Raw genomic sequence first — 12,280 nt, forward strand, 5'->3', positions numbered from 1 at the left:
TTCTATTTGCTGTACACTTCACATGGAAGTGAAGTATGTATCTACCAAATACCAATATCCCACAGTTGAGAAATATAACAAAATAATATTATTGCAGTAGCCATCTTGCATCGTCACTAAACGAAACTGCAACTAATGACCACCACCTAGAGGCAAAATATAAATGCAAACTTATATTTTTTAACTCTGGTCTGGGCTCTGTCTTAGTCCCTGGGAATACAAGAAATTATTTTCTAACGGTAGGCTGACTGACTAACATCTGGCTATCAAAAAATATTCACCAGAAGAATGGTATAAAGTGATGGAAAGTGCAACAACAACAGCAGAGCAGCAAAATCTCAAGGAGTCTCAGCAGCAGGCACAGAAATAAGAGAAGGAAGCTGCTTACCTTTAGAAGACCTCAGGCAGGGATCTCCAGAGAGATCCCCTCACCTCCATTGCCAACACTTAAATGATCCCACCTGGGAAGGGGTGGATCCTGGCTCCACCCTTCCATCACTCAGTGCATTCCATTGCATGCACCTGAGCTCCCATGGGCTGGACCTGCCTTCCCATCAGGTGCTCCATCACTGGCTCAAGCTATGACTTGCATTTCCACAACAAATGGTTATCAAACTGTACAGATCATGAACATAAGTCACCAGAAAACACCTTTCTAACCAAAAAAGGAATAAATAATCCCCAGGAATTACTGAAACATAATAAGGATAGGAATGGTTCATTGGATTCACATCCCTCTGCTCAGATGCAAAACTAATTACAATACTGATTTGCACTAATACATGGCAAGGCAATATTCAAGATACAAGCCCAAAGAAAAACAAAGCACAGCAAGTATAGAGAGGCTGTGCTTCTGAATAAGTTAGAATGAGCATGTACTGGAAGGAAAGGTTTACTAATCATACTTATTTCCATTTTAGGTCTGCATTAGACTTTATCATAGTATCACAACAGCAACTCATGTTTGGTTAATCCTACATTATGATCTCCAAGTTTCTTCAGCTGGCCAGCTTCTGCAAGGCATACTGATCACAACACTTACACCATTCAGAAAATTCTCTGGTGAATTCTGAAATTTATTTCTCAGATTTTTGTATTTTGTGTTCATTTTCAGATAAACACTGTGTGTGTAGGTGCATGTAGGTGTATCCAGAAATGTTTTTCATCTTCCAAAACAGAGCTACTTAAGAGATCTGATAAAAAAAAAAAAAGTGACATCTGTGTTTTGCTTGATTTTTCTTCAATTTAATTAGCCCAATAATTTTTTAGATCCACGTGAATTTAAAGTATTTGCAAACTCTGAGGTAAGAAGTCTCAAATTTCTCTCCAGTTATGTTGGAAGAAAAAAAACACTGTCGGAATTTTTTTGTTTTGTTTTGTTAAGTTCAACCTACTAATTTCAATAGATACTCTAATTTATATATTGAAACAGATAAAAACCTCTCCACGCCTTTCATGATATGAAAGATTGCTACTCTACTGTACTCTAATTACTAGTTTAAGGAATTCTACCTTATTTCAGTTCCTATTCCCACCACAAATATCTGCTCTTCTGTATATGTAAAGCCTTCTCTACTTTTCAGTTTATAAATTCTCCTGTGATCATTAAGTGCCAATAACTGAGTCCCACATTTAAATTCGTCCCTCCTGTGAAAGCTTCCTTTATTCCAGAAACATCAAATTCTGATCCAAACTGCTTCTTCTTCAAATTCTATTTCATTCATGTGCCAAAATATTGGATCTCCACCACTCTGATGTCCTTTACACACTCCTTAACCCTGTGTCACCAATTACCAAATGGACTGATATCTTCCCCAAGATTTCTTAGATACTGATCCAAAAATGTGAAGTATATCCTTCTCCACTTACAGGTAAATTTCCTTGTGTTACTCTAAAGAATGACAAAATTGAATTCCATAACACATAGCTACCTCTTGTCAGCAGGACTCTCCATCTTCAGATGACTATTCACAGTGCAAGAGGAAAGAAATCCATAAATGCCTGTTTGATTTTAAAAGCTCTATGCCACAAATGCCAAGGTTTCTTTATCGTTATTTATTGCTGTTATCCGGATGTTGACCTACTACTGTGAAATGGTGATATTTCAGAAAACAAATGAAAAAAATTTAAGGGAACATCATAAATGCAATTAAGTGCACAACCAATTTGATCGCTCTTTTTCACTAAAATGATACGCTACCTAACAGTTTCAACATCCACAGCTTACTGATACAAGTAGATGGCTTTTGTTAATTTCAAAGAAAATTCTAGACAGTGCTAAGATGTGAGTGCTTGTTATTCTGCTTCTCACAACGGTACCCTTCAACTCAGTCTGAGTACAAGATGTAGCTGTTTCTAGATCAGGTCTTTAAATTCTTAAGATTTGTAACCACTAAATGCTGCCAGTTAATTTCTGGTACAGGAACGTGATGCAACTCTGCAAATACAGGAGATCTGCTTTAAATTTCCACATCTAATGAGATTCATTACAAAATACTGCTTGCTATAGGAGTGCATAGCTTTATTTCCGAGTCCTAATCAGCATCTAAAGGGGAGCTACAGGAAAGAAGGAGACAAACCGTTTAGAAGGGTCTGTGGTGACAGAACAATGGGAAATGGGTTCAAACTTAAAGATGGTGATTTAGGTTAAATATAAGGAAAAAGTCTTTTACAGTGAGGGTGGTGAGGCACTGGAACAGGCTGCCCAGTGTTGTGGTTGATGCCCCATCCCCGGAGACTTTCAAGGCGAGGCTGGATCAGGCCCTAGGCAACCTGATCTAGCATTGGTGTCCCTGATCAATGCAGGGAAGTTGGACTAGATGACCTTTAAAGGTCCCTCCAGACTCTAAGGATTCCATGACTCTACCATACTAAAGAGCTTTACAGATAAAATCTAATTTTAAAGCAGGCTAAGCATTGTTCCCAATAGCTTTAAGTACAGTCATCAACAGCGTATCTGAGATTTACACTTACTCAAAACAAGTTTCCAACTTCACCTGTTCCAATTGGCACATTTCAGCTTCCTTTATTTATTCGACAACTTCTTCTCACAATTAGCAGTCAGTTTTTATGCCCAAGGTTCCTCAAGAACTCAGAAAAATTTGAACTCCAAAATATATTGGAAACAATCCCAGTAATATCAACATGCTACAATACTGCTACCAAGAATGATGTATTGCAAACAGATTTCTCACACAGCTGATACAAAGAATTGTAATTGTGTTTTTTACTTTCTGCCATTGGAGAAACAAATGATAAAGCAGCAAAAACAAACTGTATTATAAATACATGGACTCTCATAAATGAGCTCGGCCATTTATCTTGTTTGTTACTCCCAGTCCTCAGCTGTTCATTCCATACTGATAGCTTGGTGAATACATTCTTCCACTATTTCAACATTGAATTAAATTCCCTGTATGAGTAGCACGTTTTGGCAGATAAATTCATAGTGATGTTTTTGAAGGTATTCTGACTTTATATAAATTAATGCTTTCCTGATATCTATAAAATACAGAATACATATTCAGCCTGCACATAACTTTATATCTGAACCCAGATGTAGCCACCACTTCAACTCTAAGTATTCACCATAGAATCATAGAATGGCTTGGGTTGAAAAGGACCACAAAGGTAATCTAGTTCCAATCCCCCCTGCTGTTTGCAGGTCATCAACCAGCAGCCCAGGCTGCCCAGAGCCACATCCAGCCTGGCCTTGAATGCCTCCAGGGATGGGGCATCCACAACCTCCTTGGGCAACCTGTTCCAGTGCCTCACCACCCTCTGGATAGAAAAACTTCCTCCTAATATCTAACCCAAACCTTCCCTGTCTCAATTCAAAACCATTCCCCCTTGTTCTATCACTGTCCACCCTCACAAACGGCCATTCCTCCTCCTTTTTATACACTCCCTTCAAATACTAGAAGGCCACAATGAGGTCTCTCAGGAGCCTTCTCTTCTCCAAACTAAACAAGCCCAGTTCCCTCAACCTTTCCTCATAGGAGAGGTGCTCCAGCCCATAGTGAGATACACATTTGTGTACATACGCATGTCTACACTTCAATATATAATGGATGCACACAGGCACATAAAAATAGAATGTAGGCCTATTTTTTGGTAAACTCTTTTTTCTCCCCTCCCTTTAGTGTCAGAAAACAGTTATTTGCCTAACACACAATGATCTTAGTCATACAGAGATGAAAAATTGCTAGGAATACCATTGATATATCCTTCATAAGGAAAGATCTTAACAGATACTGAGAGCAAACTTTAAGAAAAATGACAGATGTTTCAGGTTATTTCTATAATTAGTTCCTGCTCACTTTTCTTCTTAAAAAATCTAAAGACAAAGCAGACTAAGTAGATAACTACTCAAAGGAGTTCTGTGCATTTGTATTACTAAACACAAACAACTAACAAAAGATATTCTATGTCTTTTTACACAGCTGCTTCTACCTTTTCATGTTACATATCTTTGGTATCTTTGCACTGTCAACAGACGAAAAGAATATTCAGAAAAATGATCTGTACATTTTTCAAACAATTTTTTCATATCCAATATCATAAGAATATACTGCAGAAATAAGAAAATTCTCAAAATTGTCTTTTTGACATTGTAAAATGTCAAGTATTTTAGAATCTTGCTATGATATTGGCTTTATTTTTTCCTTGTTTGAGGCCCACTCTAACAGTCAGAATTCTTTGTTCTTCATTAATGATACTCATTAATGATGAGCAACTGATGAAATCTATTCAAAACCACTCCATAGCAGCAGAATGTATTTTCTAAACTCCATGAGGCTTTGGATAAAGCTCTGAAACTCTTCCATCCTGGGAAATATTTTTTTCCAATAAAATAAAGAAACTTCATGCCAAATATCTGCAATACACATGAATTTCACATGTTCTCAAGCTTTCAAGATTTCTTCTTACAATCAAGCGCAATCAAATTGTCAAAAAAAAAAAATCTAACTACAGGGGCTGCTCCAAAAGTAATGTCTCCTATTTTATTACATTGTCTCACAATATCAGAAGCAGATGTTGATGGCATGGCAGTAGAGGTTGAATCTTCCTGCCAATATCCCATTATATTTTATTGCCATGCAAGAGATGGCAGCAGAAGGGCAGTCTGACAAAATGTCATCTGACACAGTAATGCATGTGAAGCAAAGGCATGGAACTGAATTCCTTCATGATGGAAAAATAGCTTGCACTGATATTCATTGATGATTTCAAAACATTTATGGAGACCAAACAGTGGATGTTAGCACAGTGAGGCAATGGGTGGCACCTTCCAGCAGGGGTGACAGCAACAGATTTTTATGAGATCAGCACATAGGCTCTTGCTTATCACCAACCAAAATGCATAGCTAATGTTGGTGACTACATTGAAAAATAGCATCCCTTAGTCGAGAACTTTCCCTATGTACTGATGGTGTACTGATGGACAGTCAGTTGAATGAGCCAGCAGTGTGCCCAGGTGGCCAAGAAGGCTAATGGCATCCTGGCTTGGATCAGGAATGGAGTGGTGAGCAGGACTAGGGAAGTAATCCTACCCCTTTACTTGGCACTGGTGAGGCCTCATCTCAAGTATTATGTTCAGTTTTGGGCACAGAAAAGACATGGAGGTACTAGAGCAGGTTCAAAGAAGGGCAACAAGGCTTGTGAAGGCCTTGGAGAATAGGGCCGATGCAGAAAAACTGAAGGAACTGGGGCTGTCTGGTCCGGGGAAAAGGAAGCTGAGGGGAGACCTTGCTGCTCTCTTCCAATACCTGAAAGGTAACTACAGCAAGAGCGGGGCCGGTCTCTTCTCACTGGTGACAGGATGAGGGGAAATGGCCTCAAGTAGCACTAGGGTAAGTTTAAAGTTGGATATTAGGAAACACTTCTTTACAGAAAGGTTGTTAAGCAGTGGAATAGGTTCCCTAAGGAGGTGATTTGAGTCACCGTCCCTGGAAGTGCTTAAAATCCATTTGGAGGTGCTCAGGGACGTGATTTAGCAGAGGGCTGTTAGTTAGAGTAATATGGTTAGATCACAGTTGGACTTGATGATCTGTAAAGTCTTTTCCAACCTGAGTGATTCTATGATTTTATCAAATAGTGCTTACTGTGCTCTTTGGATCTCTAGTAGTTTTCACTGAAATAAAGAGGAGGCATTACTTTTGGAATGACCTTCTACATTTCATAAGAAGTTACCAGTAAGAATAAACAAAATTCTTCAAACGTCTAAGCAGAATAGTAACGAATGTGTCCTATGTTTCAGTGAAGCAGAATATCATTAAAGATATTTATTTACTTATTTATATTGTGTGAAATATAAACTAAGATTTTATAAAAGACAAGTCATTTGGACTATCTCTAATAAAATTGCACTGAGATCCATTTCAGTCAGAAACTTTACTATAGCATCTATGTTAAGAAGAATTACTTACTTGATAAACATGGAATGCATTAGCAGCTTTTCCACGCAGAAAGACTGAGGGAATCCAAACATTAATAAGAGCTCGATTTGATCTGAGTAGATAAGAGAACTACTTAAAACAGGGAAAATAGAAAAACATGTTTAGGCATTAAAATTGCAAAGTTCCTGTTGTAGTTTAAGCCATCAGGTGGCTCAGCACCACAGTCATTCGTTAACCCCCCCCTTCCCAGTGAGACAGGGAAGAGAACAGAGGAAAAAAAAGAGTAGAACTCATGGGTTCTATAAAACTATTTACTACGACAGAAAAAAGGAAAAGGACAATAGTTACGACTATATCTATCTATATATATGAATAATAAGAAGTGATGCACAAGTAATTGCTCACCATCCCCCAACCAGTGCCCAACTAGCCCCCAAAGCAGTAGAAGAGAGAGAGATGAATTTCTCCCCCTCTTCAGAGCTCCTTCTACATAATATTATATAGTATAGAATAATCCTTTGGACAGTTCAAGTCAACTGTACTAATTCCATTACTTCCCAGCTCCTTGGACCTTTTGCTTTGTGTAACACTGCTTAGCAGAAACTATAAACAGTGTTGTGTTATCAATGCTGTTTTTCTCCTAGAACCAAAACCAGCATCACACCAGATATCATCACACAGAAAAAAATACCATCCCAGATGAAAGAAAGGCAGCTCCACAAAATTAACATAACTGGGAAAGAAAAACGGAAGCAAATTTTTTTTTTTTTTTTAAATAATAAAACAGAAAACAATGTAGTCAATAACATTTGATTATTAATTTCAACAAGATCAAAATCTTGGTCCATACAGCATACTCAACAGCAAAGATAAGAGTTCATTAAAAAACAGAAGAGCATTGGATAGTTACAGAGAAGCCACTCCCCTCACAATTAATTTCCAGGTTTCTACACTATAAAGACACCAGCTACACCATTCACAAAAAGCTAGATTCATTCATCAAAATCACACCACTTTGATAGGTGATGACCTACTGTATTTTTTTTTTTGTAGTGCTATTTGTATGCAATGAGATGAGAAGATAAGAAGGATCACCACACTATAAATCTACCATCTATCAAAATCAGAACAATAGAAAACAGTAACTTCTTGGTGTTATTTTAGAATACTAAGTTCTAGGACACTGGATGAACATTTCAAGAAGATCTTCATGAATCTAAACTTCCTGTTTAACTTCATTAAACACTGTCCCAGGGCATGGACTGTACAACTCTCCACATTTTTTTTTTTTTTTTTAAACAATGAAGCACCACATCAGAGAATTCGGTTTTTTGAAATAACATAGTAAAGGAAATAAATCTATTTATTTGCATATTTTTCTTTCCCATAAATGCACAAAAGATGCATATCAGAAACTTACATTTCAAAGTCTGACAGACTCTGATCTTCAGATGTTTGACTCAAATCTCCAGGGACCTATATTTACATAACAGAAATCACATGCTGATTATTATGCTTTCTACATATAATATTATAAGAAAACTAAAATTCAACACTCAAGTTGCAAATCCCAATAAAAACTATTACTAAGAAACAATCATGCCACAGCAGCTTAAACATATCACACTTGCAAGGTCTTTATATTATAACTGCTTTGAGAATGAGCAAATCTGGCTTTGTAAAAGGAAGGCATTTTTAATTTTTTATTTTTTTTCTTGAGAATCTTAGAGACAAATATAATAGATTGAGAGCAAGTTGAACTCAGCTGTTAGGAGGCCATTATAGCCACTGTCTTCAGAAAAATACATCAGAAAAAATACTAAATTAGCGATGCTATCCATTGTTTAATTGATCGAAATTTCATATGGGATCGCTCTCCGTTCAAATCCTATCTCCACGTGCTCTATGACAGCCCATAACGCCCGCAGACTGCAGCGCCACAGCACGCGGGAATAAAACCATGGCTGCACACAGACAAAACACCCTCAGCAAACACCAGACAGCCCAAGGCGAGGTGACCAGAGGCCACAGACAGGGCCGCAGGGCACCCCTGGCTGCAGGCAGGCAGAGCCATGTTTCGCCCTCCCCGCCGTGCCCTGGGGCATTACTGGGGCCTTACTGGGCGTTGTTACCGGGGCCTTACCCGGCCGACCCCCAACACCTCCCTTAGTGGCAGGTGAATGAATTTCACTTCATTTTAAATTGTAGTTTGTAATAAACTTCGATATGATAAGTCCTCAGCAAATGGCAAGTTTCAACCTCTATTGCCATCTCATTAACATCTGCCTCTGCTGTTGTGGGCCAACATAATAAAATGGGCATTACTTATGGATCAGACCTCGAATAAGGGATTTTAGCTCATGATACAAAGGGAGGGATAAAATTAAAAGGAGGAAAAAAAGGCAAGTATAATGACTAAAGAAACAGAACAGAAATACCAGATTTTCATAGAATTTAAAAAAAAAATGACTGAGTATAACACCTACAATTTCATTGCCTCTAGGTGCGTTACAAAACTTTAGAACAGCAATTGCTGATCTCTGTAGATTTATGGATATAGGTGACCTCATATTTTGAAACCTATCAATTATTTCATGTTGTTCAACCTTTAAAACAAAGCTCAGTTAAAAAAATTAAAACCCTTATATTTGAATACTTCAAGCAATTTTATTGTCTGAACATATCTGCCTTACATTCAATACTGCTGAAGAGAACGAAAGTATCAAAAATACCAAATAAGGTACTCTTGGTTGATGTTTCACCAGCTGCTATTTCTGATAAGCTGATACAGATTTTACTTCAACATGAGTAACAGTTTTGAGTTAAGTCAAGAATGATACTCCTCTATTTCGTAAACAAACTCTTACCGGCCCTCTCAAATCAATTAGCTCCTGTCTCATCTGGGACACAAGAGCTTCTTTAGCCATTAGAGCACGGTGCAGCCTCTCATTAAACTCGATCAATTCCCCATGCATTTCGGCCACCTGAAAAACATAATCCAGAGATAAATGTGTCCTAAACTGAAAAAAATTACTCCTATCAGCATTACTAGACTACAAAGTTGAATGAAAGCTTCAGTTCTGAGATGATCTATCAATACCTAATATATCTGGCAACGGATTTGTCTTGAATGGACAATGGTGCGTGTAAGCCTTACAGAAAGGAAACATGAGCCAAAAAGAATTCGTAGAATTATTTTCAAGACAGAAAAAAAGACTCCATTTAGAAAATCCTACTATTAGAAGTTTTCAAGTAAGTAAATTATTTCTACATTCTCTATAAAAAGGTAATGCTGACGTGGACCAGAATCATAGAATGCAAGGTAAGCACTCCTAAGGCATAGCAAGAAAAGCTACACTTAGGAGAAGAAGTCAAAAAACAGCAACAGGTTGGCCCTGGTAGTGGACATAGTGGACTACGGTAAGAATACAGTTAAGCGTTATAATTTTCAGGTTACAACAACTCTTGCAACATCTCAAAGAGCCATCAAAACTAGGAGAATACAGAGGATTATGGGATAATATTAATAGGAGCAGAGTGAAATAGGATAAACCTCAATCCTCTACTTCAGCAATAGCACAGTGACTTGGATTTTTGCAGAATGTCTTTAGAGTTCATACTTTTCTTTCTGGATATAGATCACTCCACTTCAGGCTTTCCAGGCTGAGATCACAGAATAACAGAATTGCAGGGGTTAGAAGACACATATTGGGATCATTAAGTTCCCTGCTAAAACCTGTAGGTTTCCCTACAGCAGGTTGCTCAGGAAGGCATCCAAGCTGATTTTGGATATGTAGATTAAGCAATAAAATAATTCCAGTAACTCTGGGTAAATTATTTTCAAACTAGCTTAACCATTCATTGCAATTCAAAGTGTCTGGTGCTGCATTTAAGAATATTTAATACAAAGTAATATAATATTTAAAATAATGTAAGAATATTTAAGAATATAATAAACTCCTCTCTGATTTATGTTAATATTCACAAAAAGTTCAGCTGATGTGCTAGAGGAAAAGGATGTTATTCAGAGGGCCCTTGCCAACCTCATCCAGTTCAACAAGGCTAAGTGCAAGGTCCTGCACCTGGGTCAGGGCAACCCCAAGCACAAATACCAGTAGGGCAGAGAATGGCTTGAGAGCAGCCCCAAGAAGGATTTGGAGATGCCGACTGATGAAAGATTCAAGATGAGCCAACAATGTGCACTTGCAGCCCAGAAAATCAAACGTATCCTGGGTTGCATCAAGTGCTACCAGCAGGGTGAGGGAGGTGACTCTGCCCTTCTGCTCTGTTCTCATGAGACACAGCCTAGAGTACTGCACCCATTTCTGGGGCCCCAACACACAAAGGACATGTTGGAGCAGGTCCAGAGGTGGGCCACTGAGATGATCAGAGTGCTGGAGCACCTGCTCCACAAGAACAAGCTGAAAGAGCTGGGGCTCTTCAACCTGGAGAAGAGAAGGCTCTGAGGAGACCTTACAGTGGCCTTCCAGTATCTGAAGGGGGTCTACAGGAAAGCTGGGGAAGGACTTTTTATAAGGGCAGGTAGCAGCAGGATGAGGATAAACAGCTTTAAACCTGAGAGTGATAGATTTAGACTAAATTTTAGAAAGAAATTCTGAGTGTGGTGTGACACTGGAACAGGTTGTCCAGTGATGTTGTGGATGCTCTTGCCCTGGAAGCATCGAAAGCCAGGCTGGATGGGACTTTGAGCAACACGGTATAGAGGGAAGGGTCCATGCCTATAGCAGGGGGTTGGAACTAGATCTTAAAAGGTCCTTTCCAACCCAAACCATTCTATGATTTATTTCTATAAAAATGTTCAATATTTAATAGGAGATTTGGTTATTAAATTCCATTACTTCCACCTGGGAAGTCATTTATATTCAAACCTAAGATGAATCCATAATCTTTCTCTCTTTTTTGTTTTTACTTTTTTTTTTTTTTTTTTTTTTTAAGCAATTAATGAATTACATGTTACTTTACAAAAGAGAATCTTGTATTAGGAACTTTTTCCAACATGATGACATCAACTGAACTGGTAGCTTCCATCAAGAATTTCCATAACACAATCAGAAAAGATCCAATCAGAAAGCTGTACAAATGCTTAAAATATATATATATATATATTTCATTATGCTCTTGGGAATCTTTAAAGTTCAATTCATAATACAATGAAGCTTATGAACAACGTGCTGCAGCTTATACAACGCCCAAAACCTACTGTCTGACCACTTCATTGCCATCAATTATAACCTTAAGGAACTTGCTTATTAAAAATCTTCATAAAAGCAGTATTTCTTAATGCAGTAAAATAAATCAGTTCAAAATTGATTCATGAAATCACTGTTAGGCTGAAAAATAACATAATTAAACAAATATAGCTTTTTTTTATTGTAAGCAATGTCACATTCTTATACCAATCAATTTTAATAATATGAATGTATATCTGTAAGTGTTTCAATCACATGAATTGCTTTAAATTAGCTTTGAAGTTGAATTAATAAACCTGCATGTTAACCACAGAAGTATGAAAATTAAGTTTTTAATTTTTAGAACAAAAAATTTTATTTCAGACTAATGGGGGAAAAAAGCTAAAGATAGAAAACGTTTACAGCTTCAAATGCTATGTTATCATTACTATCCCTCAGAAGTTATGCAGCATACTTTACCTCAATCAATTTTCTTTCATAAGAGCTGGCTAGTTCCTCATTGTTTTCTACTTGCTTTTGCTCTGGAATATTAAGTTCACCATCAGTGCTCCAAATGTTTGGCAAAACTAAAAACAAAGAGATACCTCAAATTAAAAACATTAAATTACATAAGACAAACTGTTTCAAAGTAGCAGTTCTAAAAGAAACAGTTCTTAGAAGTATCAAAATTGG

General features: G+C 37.5%; 1 protein-coding gene across 7 annotated transcripts in view; it reads right to left on the minus strand.

Annotated features, from left to right (window-relative positions):
* SNX29 (sorting nexin 29) overlaps positions 1-12,280 on the minus strand; it is a 73,926-nt gene that overhangs the window by 26,979 nt on the left and 34,667 nt on the right. For 2 of the 7 annotated variants that reach the window (XM_042827545.1, XM_042827538.1), the window contains 4 exons: positions 12,068-12,174; positions 9,266-9,382; positions 7,819-7,874; positions 6,429-6,510 (listed from right to left, as the gene is read on the minus strand). In XM_042827545.1, the coding sequence (XP_042683479.1) occupies positions 6,429-6,510; positions 7,819-7,874; positions 9,266-9,382; positions 12,068-12,174 (362 nt within the window). Of the gene's footprint in view, positions 1-388; positions 2,087-6,428; positions 6,528-7,818; positions 7,875-9,265; positions 9,383-12,067; positions 12,175-12,280 lie in introns of all 7 variants that reach the window. The other 5 variants (XM_042827544.1, XM_042827543.1, XM_042827540.1 and 2 more) reach the window with 5 other exon arrangements.

This window comes from Centrocercus urophasianus, unplaced genomic scaffold (assembly GCF_019232065.1).
Source record: "Centrocercus urophasianus isolate 14NV4802_14NV808 unplaced genomic scaffold, USGS_Curo_1.0 seq_29, whole genome shotgun sequence".
Classification (NCBI taxonomy): Eukaryota; Metazoa; Chordata; class Aves; order Galliformes; family Phasianidae; genus Centrocercus; species Centrocercus urophasianus.